This window comes from Hyperoodon ampullatus, assembly GCF_949752795.1.
Source record: "Hyperoodon ampullatus genome assembly, chromosome: 1".
In the NCBI taxonomy this organism is placed as follows: domain Eukaryota; kingdom Metazoa; phylum Chordata; class Mammalia; order Artiodactyla; family Ziphiidae; genus Hyperoodon; species Hyperoodon ampullatus.
This window is the reverse complement of record NC_136914.1, coordinates 217416661-217436534: the sequence shown is the minus strand read 5'-3', so window position 1 is coordinate 217436534 and position 19874 is coordinate 217416661. Positions and strand designations below refer to the sequence as shown.

The following is a 19874-nucleotide window of genomic DNA, read 5'->3' as shown; positions in this document are numbered from 1 at the left end:
CCGAACGTATGCGTACTGGATGGAGGGCTGTTTCCAACACACCCTGCCCCAAGTCGTCTAAGAATGCACCTGTGGCTTTCAGTTTTCCCTAGGCCACAATGACGGTTATCTCCAAATTGGGTAAAAGATGTTTCACAACAGCCTAAAAGGACAAAATCAGTAAAAGGGATGGATCAGTCAGCTCCATGTAGCCACAGGCTTATACTAAACAAACTTAACAAAATGTGCAATGGCTCCAAGTGGAGGTTCAGCCACTGACAGATAACTGAGTAGTAATGTGAGAGCATCTTTTCAGAGAAGGCACTCGGACCTTACAGTCAGCTCCAGGAAGTGCGGGGTGGAGGAGGGCCGGGCAGGGAGAGAAGGGCTGAGCCAGTGGTGGAAGGAGCCAGACTGCCTAACTTTCAAATCGGTCTTTGGATAATTCCCCGGTGGGCTTGCGGTTGACAAAAAAGGGTTTTTTCTTTTGTTGGGGGTGGGGAGAATTAGAGAAAGAGGGCACAACTTTTCATATGCCTAAAACTGTTGAGTATCAAAATATTTCATTTTATTTCTGTATCATAAATTTGTCATTTTAACAACTTTGATCATTAGCTAATAGAGTAATACAAAAAAAACGCGGGCAAAAAAGATGTTAGTATTCATTCCCATAAAGTGCAGATTTAATTTTCAACTGTTTGCCTCAGTAAACATCATCTCATTTCAAATCCTCCCCTGCCCCCACCCAAGGAGGGGCTATTTTAAAATTTTTTTCCCTAACAAATGTGTAACACCAGGAATAAATGAAAGATCCAATAAAGACAAGCTTTTTTGCAAACATTTTTCTGCATAAGATTTCTAAGGACAACAGTACTGAGTGAAAAATAACCTTTCCTAATGAATATGAATACATATAATAAGCAGAACATAATTTAGACCCCCATGCTTATTTTGCAATTTTTAGGTCTCCAATTATGAAAAAGTTACCTAGCTAAACAAAGAACGGTTACCTTCATACGTGGCCAAATTATTTTTACTGATGTTGTTTGAAGACATTCTCTGGTTTTGGCCTTTACAAGAAGTTAATTCTCACAGTCTCTCACCAATTACATAAGGCTGCTGTTTCAGCCATAGAGACATTTATATTCCAAATGGGCTTTCTTCTTTTACTCTACTACATAAGGACTGGCATCTTTTTCAAAAGAATATTGCTAGCAACTGGGTTAATTAAAGAGTACTAATGGCTTAAGTTTGCCAAATGCTTACCTCTGCAACAGTATAAATATGGATTATTAAGTTGTCTACTCAAGTATAAAATCTATGCAGAACCCTCATACTATAGGCAAAATGTTCAAAGGCTAAGGGAAAAAAAATTCTTTTACAAGAAAGTGCAACTGCGGGTCTTTTGAATGATCTTCTAGACGGTTCTGCAGAAAACTTAGTAGTTTGGCTCAGAAAGTAGAGTTCCTCATGAGGAATTAAAGTTCTTCCTAGAAGAATACAAAGCAAAATTTCAGGCAGCTTTCTGAAAATAAACCATTAGTTTGTGGTTACACACTGAGACAAATTGGAACTTATAATAATGAAGGCTTTCGGATTTGCTGTGATTTGCAGGAGAACTTGAGTTGTTCTGCTCTTACTCCGGGACATCAGGCTGTTTTATAATGTTATATATATAGTTGGTTACAGCACTTTGTAAACATTGAGAGTAGGCATGAAATTAATCAGATAGGAGGAAATCGGAAGTGTTTTCATATGTGTTTCAGTGCTTTTTCAGGTCAAATTGCAATGCTTTCAAATAAGTCATTAAAAATATAACATTTTCTTTGTTATTTCCAGTATTTTACACAGTTAACGGATAATCATGGTGCTAGGGCTTTAGATCAGTTATCAGTGATACATTCTATCCCACCATCAGATTTTCAGCATTTGTTCCGCAGCTGCTAGATGGTAGAGGAAGTTTTCCGTTGCTGGTGGAAATCGTCTTTGCTTTAGTGCCTCATAATTGAGCACTCGCTTTCCTCCATCATCCGAAACTTCTGAAAATGGAGCCAGGTTGGTGAAGATTTCTTTTGTTTTTAGGGATATATCCTTTAATAGAACACGAAAATACACAATATGTTAGTATCAAGAAATCTGAGTTCTTCAGAATTCTTCCTGCTATTCTTTTTTTTTTTTTTTTTTTTTTGCGGTACGCGGGCCTCTCACTGTTGTGGCCTCTCCCGTTGCGGAGCACAGGCTCCATACGCGCAGGCTCAGCGACCATGGCTCACGGGCCCAGCCGCTCCGCGGCATGTGGGATCTTCCCGGACCGGGGCACGAACCCGTGTCCCCTGCACCGGCAGGCGGACTCTCAACCACTGCGCCACCAGGGAAGCCCCTTCCTGCTATTCTTTAAGTTTATCGGACTAACTTTATAAATTATAAAAAATGAAACATTTAAAACAACAAAAAATACATGTCATGGTTAATTTTGAGCAGTGGTGATGGTGGGATCGGTGTGGGGGGGGGAGTTTAACCATTTTTAAAGTGTGCAACTCAGTGGCGTTTTAAGTGCGTTCACAGTTGTGCAACCATCACCACTATCCATCCCCAGAACTTCATCATCCCAAACCAAAACTCCGTACCCATTAAACAGTAACTCCCCACCGGCCTCTCCCCAGCCCCTGGCAATCACCATTGTGCTTTCTGACTCTATGAATTTGTCTATTCTAGGTACTTCATATGAATGGAATCACGATATTTGTCCTTTTGTGACTGGCTTATTTCACTTAACATGTTTTCAAGGTTCATACACGTGGTAGCACATGTCAGAACTTCATTCTAAGGCTGAGTAATATTCCACCACATGTATATACTACATTTTGCTCATCCATTCATCCGCTGATGGACATCTGGGTTGTCTTCACCTTTTGGCCACTGTGAATGATGCTGCTGTGGGACGTGGGTGCACAAATATCTATTTGAGTTCCTGCTTGCAGTTTTTGATACATACCCAGAAGTAGAATTACCAAATCTATGTTAATGCTATGTGTAACTTTTTGAGGAACTGCTCTTGCTTTTAGAACAGATCTCTCCCCAAAGTCCCCTCCTGCCTGGGATGAGTGACCCAGCACCTGTCGCACGGGCTTTATTCCCCTTCACTGATTGACATTCCCCTCGGGTGGCTGAGGACTCAGCAGAGCTCGCATTAAAGTCACGTCTTTCTCCTGGTTTGCTGACATCATTAACTTATTCAAGTACTGTGAACCCGTACAACATGGTAGGCACTCTCATCATACATTATACTGAGTCATCTGTGTATCACTTTTAGTCCATGAAAAAAACAGTAATACAAACTCAAATTTATACATTTCACCAACATTGTTGTCCCTCTAATGTTGACAGGGCAATGGATGGGCAATGACCATCTGTCCAGTAAGACAGTCTCAGTGTTTGGGTTCTCGGGACAAAACCTGCCCACTCCTCCCAGCCACAGCACCGAAGAGAAAGGACAGTGCTGCTGGCGGGTCCCCACCAAACCCTATGGCCCCTCTCACCACTTGGCAATCACATCTTTCACTATAAACGCTTGGCTTTGGCACCAACGCTGTCTTGTCTGTCTCTCCCTGGAGCCTGGTAACTGATTGGCTCATCTTCGCCAGGGCCATCCTGCAGACCTCATCTCAGCAGCTGCCCACCGGCCTCTCCAGTCACTTCACTCTGTGCCCGTGAACAGCAGATAACCAGCCGCTGCCCAGCGACGCCGTTTCGAGACTCAGTCAGTGGGAAGATTAAGGCATTACCTGTATAACTTGACTGTCTGATTTCTCTGGATCTTCTGCCGACTGGACAATTAACTGACCGATTTCTTTATGTAGTTTGCCCATTGTCATGGCCTCTGGTGAGATGAAGAAGAATATGTTTTGTGAATATTTAGATGTTTACATAATGAAAAGTAATCATCTATCTGAAAACTTGAACAATCACACAGAGGGAATTTTCAAAAAGCAACTGACAACCCCCCATTTCCATCTTATTACTACACATTACTACACATATTACTATTACTACACATAAATATGGTGTCACAATAGATCATGATTTATATACTTCACGTCCAAAATAAAAATACACCACCACCAAACCAAAATTCTGATAAGAATTCTTATTTTTCTTTCTAGACAAAACCTAATGAAATCTGACTGCCTGTGGGTTGTGACTGTAAGCCAACAGCCTGACTTTCCTCTCCAGGTCTTCACAGTTGAGAATTCGCGTTTATCTTTCTGGCAGGGATATTGTGAAAGCAGCACTTCCTGTCAGTTCTGCAGAAGCACCTCAACATTCACTGTGTAAAGGCCCTTAGAAACGAGCTAAGGCAACAGCCCAAGTTACACTAATTATATACACTGCTATTTTCTGCCGCCAGAAGGTTAACAGAAATTGCTGTTTGATTCTCTTGAGGGACAAACTCCACTGGGAGGAGCCCGTTTTATAGACTCAGAGCAGCAGAGGGCAGCAGGGAGTTGCCACGCTTTCCAGTGCTAACGCTTCAGCAGTTTCAGTGGCCCCGGCCACAGCTAGTTTTCTATCACTCTGGCTTTAAAAACGCAATATCCCCTAAAGACCTGATACTATATTTTGAATTTTCCACCATGAATATTATATGTGTAATTTCAAAGCGAAAATAAGTTCTGGTTCTATGAATTTCAGGTTGCTAGATAAAACCTCACATTATCAGAACCTAGCTAACAAAAGTCCCTCATTGGCTGGCCTTCAGCTGCTCCCACTTTTAGGAGAAAGATAAATGACACCACAAAAGCTGTTATCTGTAATTCCTGTCTAAAACCAATACCTCATAGTGTCCTAGGCTCAAAACGTATTTAACCCAATCTTTTCTACTCTATGCAGCTGTAATTTAGGATAATTTACAGTTGCCAGAGATGACCCTATGACACTAGAACACCCTTTCTTGGTCATTAGCCCCCAGAATACTCTCATTCCCTGGTGCTTACTGAGACATCCTTCAAAAAGATTTTCCACTCGGGAGTCATATTCAACCCTCGTGTAGTGACAGATGTCTGCACACTCTTTGATACTCCTTCCTTTATAAGGCGGAGTCTAATTCTTCTCCCTTAATGACCTGCTTTAACAAATAGAATATGGAGGAAGTGATCATGTATGACTTCCCAGACTAGGTCACAGAAGGCACTGTGGTCCCCCCCTCTCTTGAATTACTCACTGTTGGGGAGACCAGCAGACACGTGGTGAGAACACTCAAGCTGCTCTATGGAAAGGCCCATGTGGTGAGGCCTCCTGTCAACAGCCATGTGAGTTAGCTTGGAAATGGATTCTCTAGCCCCAGTTAAGCCTTCATTTGACTGCAGCCCTGGCAATATCTTGATTAAAATCTCATGAGAGACCCTGAATCAGAACCTCCTAGCTAAGTCACTCATAAATTCCTGCCCACCAAAACTGTGAGATAAGTATTTGCTATTTTAAATCACTAAGTTTAGAAGTAATCTCTTATGCAGCAATAGATAACAAATACACCTTGTTTGAATATGAAACTGAAGAAACAAGGCAAACAGACCATTTATCTTATTAACATATAACCGTACAGCGTAAGCACTCAGATGTATCCCTAAAAGGGTTAGGTCTATTAAAATGAATGCTGTGTTCTAGAAACAGAAAAATCCCTCCAGCACAACAGGTGAAGCAGGCCTTGAAAAGTAAGAATCAGCCTAAAAAATACAACTGCTTGGCTTACATCTTGTGTCAACAACAGAACAGAACAGAGAACTAACCTTTTGCAAGCGGGGCAATGGTAATCTCACTATCTGCCAGATTCACAAACACATCATACAGGTCTGATCTATTGCTCACCTCCAAGTCTACAAATCCAGCGACGTAACCTGCATTACAGAGAGGAACAATGTTACTAGAGTAGGAAGAAATCGCATTGTGAACATACCAAAAAAGGAGTGAGTCTAAAAGCTCATCAGCTGCTTTTCTTCTCTGCTTTATATATCCAGGGCATTTTAGCTATATCCCGTGGCATTTATTAAGATGACATTTTTGCCAATTGCCTGAAGAAACTCAAGCAACTCAAAATGTTCCAAAACTAGGTTTCAGTGTCAAGGAGGAAGGCTGAAGCAAAGCATCTGCTTTTCAGTCATCGCTATTTGGGTCAAGAATGACAGAGGAGGCAGCAGGCAGCAAGGGTTCTCCTGACCACTGTCCCCCCTAGGTCTCTGTCAACAGGAAAGTCATAGCCAAACACTCGGGTTCCTCGGGGATAGCATGGTGGAAACAGCATCATCTTCACCAATTTCAGATCTGATACAACAAATGCTAAAGGAATCAGGGCAACTCAAGAATTAGCAGACTTCTGGAATTGGTGTTAAGACAATGGTTCCCAGACTTTGGATTTCACAGAGCAGTATGATTTAAAAAAAAAAATTTATTATTTTTTTGAGGACCAATTTTACTTCACCAAGGGACAACATTTAAGAAACAACAGCAGCGGACTTTCCTGGTGGCGCAGTGGTTAAGAATCTACCTGCCGGGCTTCCCTGGTGGCGCAGTGGTTGAGAGTCCGCCTGCCGATGCAGGGGACACGGGTTCGTGCCCCGGTCTGGGAAGATCCCACATGCCGCGGAGCAGCTGGGCCCGTGAGCCATGGCCGTTGGGCCTGCGCGTCTGGAGCCTGTGCTCCGCAACGGGAGAGGCCACAACAGTGAGAGGCCCGCGTACCGCAAAAAAAAAAAAAAAAAGAATCTACCTGCCAATGCAGGGAACACGGGTTCAAGCGCTAGTCCAGCAAAATCCCACATGCGGCGGAGCAACTAAGCCCGTGAGCCACAACTACTGAGCCCACATGCCACAACTACTGAAGCCAGCGTGCCTAGAGCCCGTGCTCTGCAACAAGAGAAGCCACCGCCATGAGAAGCCCGCACACTGCAACGAAGAGTAGCCCCTGGTCACCGCAACTAGAGAAAGCCCACGTGCAGCAACAAAGACCCAACAGAGCCAAAAATAATAAATAAATAAATTTATATATTTTAAAAAAAAAACAGCAGCAGCAACAAAATCAAAAACCTGGAGCTGAAGATGGCGGCGGTGGGCCCTGTGCAGAGAGCCTGCGCCCGGCACTGCCACCTGGAGCCTGAGCCCCGCAGGCAACTCGCGAGAGCTCTGCTGTCCCACCCACAAAACGAGATCCCTATAAAACAGCCCTGACCCCGGTTTGCGGGGGAGAGCGTGGATGCACCAGCTGCGACCTCTCCGTTCTTTGATAAAAGGATGAAGCTTTCCTTTGCTTCCGAAACGAAAACTCATTCTGTTGGCTTGAATGACACTGGGCAGAAGGACCCTTGCCAGGGACGGACTCCAGAGGCGGGGAGGAAGCTGAAAATGGCCGAAGCCAATTTGGATCTTCACAGAAGATATCTGTAGTCTTCTGCAGTTAGAGGTGGTGACCTGGCTGCTCCTCCCTTGATTTGCAACTGTTCGAATCTGCCCTTTGGAACTCAGGGAACGTCATGGAGGCTGGAGTCTTGTCTACAAAAAATGGGGGACAAAAAGGCCTCCGTGCCTGGGAGGCCCATAGGTCCCCGCTCAGTTTCAATTTCTTCTTGCCAATTGGATCATAAAGTCATTGAGGAAAAGCGTCTTGTCTTATATAATATGGCAACTTGCCAAGACCTCAGCATATACTAGGTGCTTAACAAATGTTTATTGCATGATGACTTGCTTCCTTGACTAATACACACCATAATTCTTCCATCATTTGGGAAATAAAGGGGCTGTAATATTGTGATATAATAAGAAATGTATATTTGGTTATCCAGGCTCCTGGCCAGAGGTCCTACAACACATGTAATTTCCTAAGTGATACGAGTTAAAGGAGCACCTTTTGTTATAATACCTGGATTTTTGTCCGCAGTTCCTGAAATAGTTCCAGAGTGTTAAAGGTGAAAGGAGGGTCTTTTATTATTTATAACAAGCCCGCTTTCAACCACCCCAGAGTTTATGTTAATGAAGTGACAAAAAAAGCCCCTAAGAATGGGGGGTGCTGGTGCTTCCCTGGTGGTGCAGTGGTTAAGGATCCGCCTGCCAATGCAGGGGACACGGGTTCAATCTCTGATCTGGGAAGATCCCACATGCCGCGGAGCAACTAAGCCCGTGTGCCACAATTACTGAGCCTGCGCTCTAGAGCCTGTGCTCTGCAACAAGAGAAGCCACCGCAATGAGAAGCCTGCGCACCACAACGAAGAGCAGCCCCCACTCGCCGCAACTAGAGAAATCCTGCACGCAGCAACAAAGACCCAACACAGCCATAAATCAATCAATCAGTCAATGAAATGAAATGAAATGATACTGCAGATTCCTGGAGAGGGGACACTATTCTATAAGTGTTCCTGAGCTAAGTTGTTATCCAAATGGAAAAAAATGGAACCAGATCCCAAACCCACACCCTACAAAAAATAGTAATTCCAGGTAGATTAAAGACTTAAATGGGGATGAAAAAACTTTAAAATTTTTTACTAGAATATATAGGAGAATACCTTTCTACTGTTGGGATAGAACTTTTCTTAAACAAAATATAAAAAATAAAATCATAAAAGCCTAAAAAATCCCAACACATTAAAATTAAGATGTCTAGGGACTTCCCTGGTGGTCTAGTGGTTAAGAATCCGCCTTCCAATTCAGGGGACGTGGCTTCGATCCCTGGTCGGGGAACTAAGATCCCATAAGCCATGAGGCACGGCCAAAAAAAAAAAAAAGAGGGTAACTTTTATGTGATGTGTATTTTACCACAATTTTTTTTGTACTTTATAATTTTTATTGGAGTATAGTTGATTTAGAATGTTGTGTTGGTTTCAAGTGCACAATTTTTTTTAATTAAAAAAACTTTTGAAGGGAAAAAAACCGGTTGCATTTACCAAAAAAAAAATAAACGATCAGTATGCCCCTTAGGAATGCACTTAAAAAAAAAAATCCCCCAAAACAAACAACCCTGGTAAAGCTGAGCTTCTCATCCCCTGGGAGCCTGCTGTCTACCTGGGCACATCTGCAGGGCTTCCAGCTCATCGGCGTCCAGGTGCACATAGGAGTGAAGTATGGTCCAGTCCTGTCGATGCCACACCAGGGCAGGCAGAGTCCTGGGGTCAAGGTGAGAACACAGATGGTTGCCAGCCCACACCTGAGACTCAGCCCATCCTCTTCCCTCTTCTTCTGGGGGAGGAAACTGGCTACCAGATGCAGAGGGAGAACAAGCCCTAAACATGCCAACACCTCCTCCAGGCTTCAAAGTAAAGTAATGCAATGTTTTAAACACTGACTGTTGGGTCAGATTGGCTACAAAAAGCTCAAGGTAAAGTTTCAAAAGATCTCCATGGTGGCAAGGAAGGATGCTTCTGAAGTGTTCCTCCCAACGGCCACTCTGCAGACTGCCATGGAGGGACACTGAGGGTAAAATCCAAAGTGGGCCCTGCAAGCAAGAAATTTTTTTGAAGTCTCGCATTTCATATTTAAAATTCCAGCCAAACTTGCAAACTACTTTGTGTTTGTTTTTATACAAAAATAAGTTTTCTTAAAGAAACTTCCAATAAAACAGCTACTTCATTCAGGAAGAAGTATGTGCCGAATTTATCTGTGGTTTTGTGAACCCCCTGGTGGCCTGCTACATATCTCAGAAGCTGTGTACACTCCAGTTTCAGAAGCATAAATGGAGAGGAAAAGGGTAATTGGGTGGAAAAATACAGGGTTTGGGAGTCAGAGCCGGGTAAAAATTCTGGTCCTGTTACCTAAGATCTAAGGCAATCACAATCATAATAACAATTATCGTCTCTAGAGTGCCCACTATGGACAAAGTACATGCTGAGCACATTACACAAATTATTTCCCATCCTGAAACCAAGCTAACGAGGCAGGTATTATCATCTTCATTTTACAGGTAAAGAAACTGAGACGTAGAAACATTACATACACTTTATGTGGTCACAAGGCTAAGAAGTTGCCTCCCAGGACTTTAACCCAGGTCCTTCTGACTTGAAAGCCTTTCTTCTTCTCAATATCTAACCCTTAGCCTCCATCTTCTCATCTATAAACAGGGCAGTAACACTTCCTCCCAGGGTTCTTCTAAATTTAATAATTTAAGGTGACTTATACAATGCCTGGCATACAGTAAACAGCATAAATACTAGTTCCCCTGCTTTTACAGAAGAATCTAAGTTAGATTTGGCAAGGAAAACAAAACAAACTATATTTATTATATAAATAATACAGTCTGTAATAAAATTGAATGGAAGAAACAACTTACCTAAAACAGGGGTCAGGCAACTATGGTCCATGGGTCGGCTGCCCATCTTTGCACATAAGATTTTACTGGAACATAGCCAAGCTCATTCATTTACATATGTACTGTCCATGGCTGCTTTTATGCAACCTGTGGCAGTTAAGTAGTTGGGACAGAGAGCGTATGGCTACAAGCCTAAGATATTTACTCTCCGGCAAGGGAAAGTTTTCAAACTCTCCGCTCCAAAATATTCATATTTCAAAATTTAAAGAAGAATCTATTCAAATTCAGTAACCTTGAACTACTCAATCTAAACTAAAACATTACACCAAAATGGTATTTCACCCCCAACCTAACGCAGCCTGTTTATACCAATGTGCAAAGGAACAGGGCACACAGTGACACAGAGGGCCCCAAAGTGGCTGCTAACAAAGTTTACACTTTTTAATGATAAGAGACCATACCTGGTAAACTCCTGGACAGCTTCTATTTTCGGGTGATAGACAACAATTCTTTTCTTTAGCATCAGTGCTGTGTGTAAGATAACAGTTTCCATTCCAAACTGAGATACAATGTCTTAAAACAAAAAAAAATTATGTCACTGCATTAAACATTATATAAAGAAATCAAGTTTTTATTGGAAATTATTCTTGTATGAATGCAAAATTATTTTCAACACAGAGAATAAATTTAGGTAAATGTTATAAGTACTGAAGCACCTTATTTGGTGGATGGGCATATCAATCCATACATCTGCTCCCCAGGATGGGCGTTACAGTAGCTACACCTGCTCCCACAAGGGACAGTATGCTGGATGCACAGATGAAGCCAGACTCACAAGAAAGTGGAATTATATGAAGGGAACCACCATCCTCGGTGTAGTGCAAACTTAAATTTTAAAAAATATTCACTGACTCCCCCCAAACCCACATACACATCATTGCATAAGTCCTTGTGAGACAGTTGGACAAACACCTAACACCTCAACAGGGATGCTTAGAAACCATATAAAACAGTAGGATCAAGAGTGGAGACAGGGCTTCCCTGGTGGCACAGTGGATAAGAATCTGCCTGCCAATGCAGGGGACACGGGTTGGATCCCTGGTCTGGGAAGATCCCACGTGCCGCGGAGCAACTAAGCCTGTGCGCCACAACTACTGAGCCTGTGCTCTAGAGCCCGTGAGCCACAACTACTGAAGCCCGCGTGCCTAGAGCCCATGCTCCGCAACAAGAGAAGCCACTGCAACGAGAAGCCTGCGCACCGCAACAAAGAGTAGCCCCCGCTCGCTGCAACTAGAGAAAAGCCCGTGCGCAGCACTGAAGATCCAACACAGTCAAAAAAAAATAAAAAAGAGTGAAGACAGGTGCTGTGGGAGGATGAGAAAGAAGGCCAGCATCACCCTTGGAGTTCCCCTCTCTTCCCTTTTAAGGACCTGATGTCCCGGTTTAGCCCTAGGCTTGACTTTCCAGTGAGGAGAGAGTGATGGGGAGTTAGAATGGGAACTCTGGGGCAGGGGCCTGAGCTCCCCAGGTGGAACAGGTCACTGCTAAGATCTAAGGAAAGGAAAATGATGGAAGTCAGTGGAGACCTTGACCCGTAACTTTAGCTCACTGGTGAAAGTACATTTCTGTATTAACAGCTGGAATCATATGGAAAGAAACACCACAAAAGTCTGCTTTCCTGACAGAGTTCTAACCACATAAGGAAATGTAGTTGAACTACCCTCTTGCATAGGAAACAAATATCATGTAGATGAAAATATATGGAAAGATGAAATAACAGAGTCTAATGACAGATTGTCCTTGGCTTGGGGATTTTGTTGTTGCTGGGATGGACTCATCTGGGATGGGTTTTTGTTTCTTTTTTGCTTCTTCTTTTTATTTATTTATTTATTTTTTACCTTTGATGGAGCCTGCAAGGTATGCCTTTCGGGCATCAAAATCCTTGCTAAGGAAAGAGCCATTTTCTTCACTCTGGCATATCCCCTTTGTGAGAACCGCGATGTAACTCTCCATCATCTTAACTGGGCTCCCATGTTTCAGGTACATTCTGTGAGAAAGGATAAAAAGCAAGCGTGCTACTAGTTAGCATGAACCACCTGGAGAAACGCACCGAGGCCAGGCACGGGTACGTTCTAAAGAATCTAAGCCAACTTGCTAATACACCTCTGAATGCCTGAATCTTTTCATGATGTGGTTATTTCTATAAATTTAATTAGAAGATGTATTAGAAAAACAAAACAACCACTTGAACAACCTTCAACAATTCTGTGAAGTCGGCTCTCTTGTTACATCTGGGGAGGCCTGCTGTGGTCCACTTAGGCAGGAGAATGAACTATGGACTTTCTGAGGCCCTGCTGTTCTCAAGAATATTGTATCCTTATCTCTTTTTATGTCCTACATTCACAACTGTTTTTGTTCGTCATAACAACTGTTTTATTGCTGGATATCCTCTGACAAGAAAGGAGTTTTATGCATTGTTCACAAAGAAAGCAGTAATTAGGTGTAGAACCTATATTTATTATCAGAGTTCTCAGAGGTAACTGTATTTAGATAATTAAGAAATCAAACTCCTTTAAGTTTCCGATGATAAATGCACACTAGACACATTCATCAAGTTAAAACTTCCAGAAAATGCTGACAGGAAACTGGCTACATTTATAGCTCACATGTGAAATCAGCCCTTTCCCCTGAAATATCTTCCTGTAAGTAAGTAAATGTAAATTCTTCTGGAGAAGCAGGACTGGGTCTACTCGGGCATTTTAGTAGCTGAAGGGATAGAAAATTGGGACGAAAACAAAATAATTGTTTAAGAAAGATCACTTGAAAACTATATTTACTGTAGACTAAGTGAAAACAGCATGTGATTTAACTGCTTACTAAATTTTGTCAATCATCAGTGTTTCTAAATTATTTCTATGCATAAATTGGGGAAAAAAGGCGAAGAACAATGAATATGGTAAACTATCATATACATAGAACAGTCAACCCCATATACATGCTTATATATGAAGAAAATATCTCCAGTAAGATATAGAGAAGGGAGGCCCAGGAGCTGCCTTGGGGTGGGGAGTCGGTAGGTAGAATTAGAGATGGGGAATAGGGGAAGGAAGGGACTTAGGTTTCACTGTATACTCTTCGGTATTATTTGCATTTCTTTTTACGATGTGCTTACATTACCACCACCAAAACAAAGCAGGAAACCAAAAAACACCATTAAAATTATAAAATTTTTAAAAATAAAATAAAATTTATTTTTAAAAATTTTAAGTTTAAAATTATAGAAAGGGGTCATGGCTCTGGACCCAGATCCCACAGGGGGAATGAACCCCTCCATGGGGGTTTCCATGGCCACGTGAGCAGCGTGCTGTGGAGGGCACCTCTCACCAGAAACGGGAGGGAGCACTTCACCACCATCAAAAAGTGTGTGTCTAACTAATACAACATTGTAAATCAACTATACCTCAATAAAAGTAAAATAGAAAATAAAGGGAAAGTGAAAAAAAAAAAACGCTTGTCTCTGTGTGTGTGAACAGGCACATGTGCACACGGGGAGAGTGAGTGTGTGTGCACACGAGCACATGAGCGTGGACAGGCGCTAGGGCAAGCACTCAAGTGCGGTAAGCGGTGGGGGCAGAGCAGGTGGCTGGCAATAGCTTGAGCCCTCCTTTCTCTTGTAACTGTGACAGAGAAGAGAATCCAGAATGTGACACTGCCACAGCACGGCACAAGTGGAGACACCCTCTGGGCTTCCTCCTGGGCAGGAAGTGGGGTCTAAAGCAATCTCGCCTTCTGGGCCCCAGAACATTTCCCAGTGAATTCAGTTGAGTAACCTAACCCTGACTCAATCAAATGAAATGGGAGTCCAACGTTTGTTCAAAAACACCTCTGCAGTGTTTTTAGTTCACGGCTTCTGGATAGAGCCCCTTCTAACAATAATCATCTCCCTTTGTGTCAGTGCCGCATTTGCAGAAAACTGTTTATATTCCACAGCGAGCCATACACCTGGAATTTATCTCACTGAAAGCAAGAAGCCTTTCTTAACACAGCTGACTGCAAAAACACTAAAACTTCATTTTGTCAAAATACAACCTAACCGAAACACTTAGGTGATGAGATTGTATTCTTGCGCTGTGTGCGCACACATGCGTGCATGTGCGCGTGGTCATACACAGAAATGGCAAAAAAGACAACCATTTATCAGGCTTATGGTGAGAAAAACAGAAACAACTCCCCTTATCCACCCCTCCCCCCAAAAAACCTACTTATTGGGGATAAACCTGAGGGCTGAGAGGAATACATAACACTGAGAATTATAATTCTATCTAGTAACAATATTAGAAAAAAAAAAAACCCAAACCCTGAAAAAGTCTTGATTAAAGAAAAAGCCAATATCCCTAACATATAAAACAGATTTCATTAATTCCACCAGATATACTTATCAAGGCAAAAAAGCAGACTGTATATTTTAGTTAAATTTTTTCAACGGCTGGGATGAAACTGAAGGAGTCTATCCTTCGGTTTAACGATTAACCAGAAAATCAGTTTCTCAGCTCCTCAGCATTCCAGCTAAGAAATATTTTCCTGTGTTTTAGCATAATTCAAAATGCCCATTAACTTTCCCCAAATGACTCCCACACACAGACCTCCGCACAAATGAACCAGCTTAACACTTCCATCCTAAGGAAAGTTCCAGATTGGAAATGAGTAGAAGTAACAGACCAAAAGTGGCAAGCGACTCAAAGTACCCAGAAATTACAATAGTTGTGCAAACTGCCTCTTCTCCTCCCCTCTAGCATTTTCCCTAATAAGAGGAACAGTACCATGGAAGCAGAAGACAAAACAGCGTCCGAAGGGCCAGTAAAGATTAAGTTGGGGAAACAGAAGGCTGAAATATGCTTCCTCAGTGTAGAAATCTGCTGTATTACTATTGAGTAGGATCTTCATTTTTGTATATTAGCATTTAATACAGTTTTCATACAGACCTACACAATATCCTAGTGAAGGCGGCATATTTCTCTGGATTAAAATCTTTGGCGGTCAGAACAATAGAAAAATGAGTCACCTGTCCAAAACAAACAAAAAAAAGTACACTCTTTAAAGATACTTTAATAGAATTAATCTTTATTACTATAACCTAACAAGTCTCTTGTATAAGACATACCAGCATTAAAAAGAAAAGACCAAAACGTACCAAGTCCTCACTTGCCTCTTTATACTTCTATGTATATTACACACATAAAAAAATTATATACACATATATATTTAATTTTTTAGAGTTAGAGTTTTTTCCTCAAAAACATAAAAATATTTCAAAAATATCAGAAATGTGACTTTTTATTTAAGCCCCCTACCCTCAACGAAGCAGAACTAAGAATGCTGTATCAGACCTACCACATAGTGACTGTTTTTCACTAATGAAATAGAAGGATGGAAAACAACAAAAATACATTTCAGTAAAATTCATACAGTAAAAATCATACAGTTCCCAAAATAGTCAATTCTCTGTAAAATGCTATATAGGCTAAAGGGCATTGTTATAATAACCTTCATTTATTTATATGCCTCTATCATTATACGTATAAATTTCTGATAATCATATACCTATTATTTCCATTAATGAGTATCTTTCTGCAATTTACATTTTCTAATTACTAATCTCTGTTTTATCTTAAACCTCTTACAGTTTCTAAATTGTTGCCTTCCTGTTATTTTAAACGTACTTCCTTACATTTAAACTGGACATGCTGCATACTGTCTGGTGATTGACTATAAAATCAGCCCTGAAATTGTAAAAGAAGTCCCCACCCAGAAACCGACCGGGAGCTCAGCCACTTCTTCCCAATATTCTTTCCTCTGAAAAAGCCACTGGTTGTGTGGGACTAGGAAAGTCCACAACGACCACATACTTACTGGTTTTTAGTCTGTCACCTGATGGTGTTCATATGAAATGACACACACACACAAAGTCTACAGAACACATGAATTTCCTCAATTATCCTTTCTATTCTTAACATATCCTTATCATCCATAAACAAATGAAAAGGTTTTCTTAAGTAGGATAATTATAACCTTTAAAATAGTTTTTAATTATGGAAAAATACTTCTTCCCACTTTTAATCAGAGTCCAGGCTTTGAAAGTACTTCTACATTTCTACTCCATCCAAGTATAACCTGGGAAAGGCTTCGCTATACCAACCCCAGGTCAGTCAAATAATATACACCAATAAATATAATGAATGAGAGTGAAATGTGAAAGAGAACATTCCCAATTAAAGTCATATATTTAATATTTTTCCAAAGCGTATTGTGAACGATGAAGTCTAAAGCTAAGGGTTACTGGAATCTTACATCACTTAAAATATTTTCTGTTTTTTGACCCTCATACAATCATACCTTTTTCAAAACGGAAGAATCTGGAACTTCAACTGTTGTGATATAAAACCACGTTCTTCTGTACTGACCAAAGACGAAGGGATGGAGAAGTTTGTTTTCCTCTGTAAGGCAGCATTTTCTCAGCAGTAGGTTCCTTAAAGTAGCTGTTGTGGAAGGATAACACCACACCCACAGAACTTCTCCATTTGTGTCCTTTTCTACGGTGGAAAGATGGTCACTGTGAGAATGTCAAACAGCAGCAAGGAAGTGAATTGATTGGTTACTCAGAAGCACTTCGTGGAATCAGTTTTAACACCCCATTTTACAAAGCAACCCAGAGCACGTGAGAACCCCCAATTCTCACCTACCTCTCCTGGTTACATTAGCTAGCTCTCCTGATCTTGAATTTTAGGCCACGTGAGTAAAAAGCTTTTCTAACAAATCATGAATAAAAATGTAGCCTTAGAGGTTTGCTAGGGGTCTTCCCTATCTCCTCCCACACTTTACCTTTTAATCTAGTTGGAAGGATCTTTAATAAATACATAGAATGGATGGGTTTGTTGAAAACTGGAAATTAAGAAAATGGTGAAATCTCTGTCATATGCTATGTACTGATAGTATGTATCTATATTTAAAATGTTAATAATAATGGTTAAACAGTCATATATGTAGTTTCACCAAAGTCAACACCTCAGTAATAAAATAGGAACAATTTGCTAATAATAGCTCCAGGCAAAAATAGCCTAAACTGGGCTTCCCTGGTGGCGCAGTGGTTGGGAGTCCGCCTGCCGATGCAGGGGACGCAGGTTCGTGCCTCGGTCCGGGAGGATCCCACATGCCGCGGGGCGGCTGGGCCCGTGGGCCATGGCCGCTGAGCCTGCGCGTCCGGAGCCTGTGCTCCGCGGTGGGATAGGCCACGGCGGTGAGAGGCCCGCGTACCGCAAAAAAAAAAAAAAAAGCCTAAACTTTAGAGAAACAGTAACTGAACATATAGCAGTAAAAAATCCAGTTTTTGATCTACAGACTTAAAAACAAACCCTTTTATTATGGAAAATAGCAAGTATAAAAAAAAGTAGAGAATGATAAAATGAGCCTCCATCACGCAGTTTCATTAGTTATCAACACCTGGCACTCCTTGGTTCATAAGGGGAAGGAGCACTCCTCCCCTCCCCGCCCCCTTATTTTTAAGCAAATCCCTTTTAAATTCATGTCGACATGAAAAATAAAAAAAACTGAATTGAAAATACGATAAGCCATCTTTTCCTTTGCTGTTACCAGATAAAGTCAGAGTTTAATTCAGCCTTAATTCCGAGGTACCTTCAAGAAGGACTAAGATGCTTGAGGTACTTAGGTTTTGCTTTGAAACAGTTTTTAAAAATCACATTAGAGATGATCACAGGAAGCCGTTCCCAGATAAACGCACTCCTTTGAGACAGTGAAAATAAGCAGCAACATTTCGCCGCATTTCCGCCAGTTTTGCTAGATCCAAGCAATGTGCTTGTGTACTAGGGTTTAGGGGTATATAAAAATCTCAGGAGAATATTTTTTCAAAGGACAATGGCACTCAGGGAACCGACAGAAGTTCATTCAAGCAACCCCGTGCTCACTGTCACTGTCGGATGAATGGTTGCTTCAAAAACCCTGCACAAGGTTCAGGCACACACTCCAGACGGCCCAAAGATCCCAACGCACTCCCCTATCCATTAATTCCTCAAAACGAACTGGGATTCCACCCACTGTGATTATGTAGACATCTGTGTCATATGCACGACTTCTGTCTTAGGATGCAGCTCCCCACTGGTATGAGTTGGGGTTCTCGGGCTAGACTGCAAGGGTCCCCCATCCTGGGTCTGCCACTTCCTAATGTGCGTTCTTGCACAAATGACACCCTGGGCCCCCACCTGCTGCGTAAAGTGGGCATCAAACATTACCCAGATCCCCTGGAGCCGAGGTGAGAGTCAAACGGGAAATAATCCACGCATAACGTGCAGCACCCCGGGCTGGCAGTTGGCCACCGCGTCTGGAATCGCTCGATCACATGCCCGGGGACAGCCGGGCGCCGGGCTGGCAGTCACGCGTGGCTCTCCCTCGTTCGGAGGGACCCCGGCCCTGCAGCTTCACAAACGCGCGGCCTGCAAGCTCCTCTCTGCATGACCGGCGACTCGCCTACGCGGCTCGATCACTCTCCACGTCCGGGCTCCTCTGCAGCCCGGGGCGTCCAGGAGGAGCTCCCTCCCAGAGCCTAGGAGGCCTCCAGGGTACCCGGCCCCGCCTCCCGGCCCGACAGGCCCCACACAAGGCCGCGGGCGCACGGGCCCAGGGCGGCAGGCCGGGGCCCTGCGCCGAAGAGGCCGGGCCCCGCAGCCCCTAGCCCAGGCCCAACATGGAGGGGGCCGCGCCCTCCCCACCGCGGGCGGTGCCGGGGACCGCGGGAGTAGGGGCAGTCCCGGGCCCAGGCGGAGACAGAACTGGGTGCGGGCCTGCGGGGCAGGGCGCCTTCCTCCTCACCGATCAGCCCGACTCCGAGCATCAGCAGAGGGTCCGCAGGCTCAGTTGCAGCCATCTTCCGCCGCCGCCGCCGCCGCAGAAAACCGCTCCCAGCTCTCTGCTCATAAGCTCCGCCTCTCCTCGGGGCCCGCCCGCCCGCAGGCCCCCGCTCCGCAGGCTCCCGCCCCGCCTACCTCCCTCCAGGCCCAGACCCCGCACTGGAGGCCCCGCCTCCGCCCCGCTCTGCCGGGGGTCTGCCCCTCCATTCACCTTCACCCCTGGCTCCTCACCCTCAGAGATCTCCCTCATTTCTCTGCTCCAGATCTTCATTCCGCTCCCTCCTCAGCCCACTCCAATCTTCGCTCTTCTCTTAAGGCTTTCCTCATTCTACCTTTGCCCTCCAGTCTGGCTCAAAAGAGGCGTCCTGAGGATGAAGGAATGGAGTCCATTCATTCAGTCCCTTATTCATCCAGCCATCCAAAACAAAAAAAATAATTGAGGATTTAAAATGGCTTTAGGACTTCCCTGGTGGTGCAGTGGTTAAGAGTCCGCCTGCCCACGCAGGGGACATGGGTTCCAGTCCTGATCCAGGAAGATCCCACATGCCGCGAAGCAACTAAGCCCGTGCACCACAACTACTGAGCCTGCGCTCTGGAGGCCACGAGCCACAATTACTGAGTCCGCATGCCACAGCTACTGAAGCCCGCGCGCCTACAGCCCATGCTCCACCACAAGAGAAGGCACCGCAATG

General features: G+C 43.4%; 1 protein-coding gene across 3 annotated transcripts; it reads right to left on the bottom strand.

Annotated features, from left to right (window-relative positions):
* Positions 1-1403: 1403 nt before the first annotated feature.
* DENND10 (DENN domain containing 10) lies at positions 1404-19199 on the bottom strand (the record flags this gene model as incomplete). 3 transcript variants are annotated; one of them, XM_079701816.1, is made up of 10 exons in its annotated part: positions 1404-1469; positions 1892-2070; positions 3765-3859; positions 5766-5873; positions 9025-9125; positions 10726-10837; positions 12163-12311; positions 15247-15326; positions 16658-16854; positions 19145-19199. In XM_079701816.1, 9 exons carry the CDS (start codon positions 19197-19199, stop codon positions 1894-1896), a joined length of 1074 nt encoding a protein of 357 aa, XP_079557942.1. In that variant the 3' UTR covers positions 1404-1469; positions 1892-1893. The 3 variants fall into 3 exon arrangements, with proteins under 3 accessions (XP_079557942.1, XP_079557941.1, XP_079557943.1); XM_079701815.1 differs by lacking the exon at positions 1404-1469 and having other exon boundaries at positions 1763-2070; XM_079701817.1 differs by lacking the exon at positions 1404-1469 and having other exon boundaries at positions 1763-2070; positions 5766-5852.
* Positions 19200-19874: the final 675 nt, after the last annotated feature.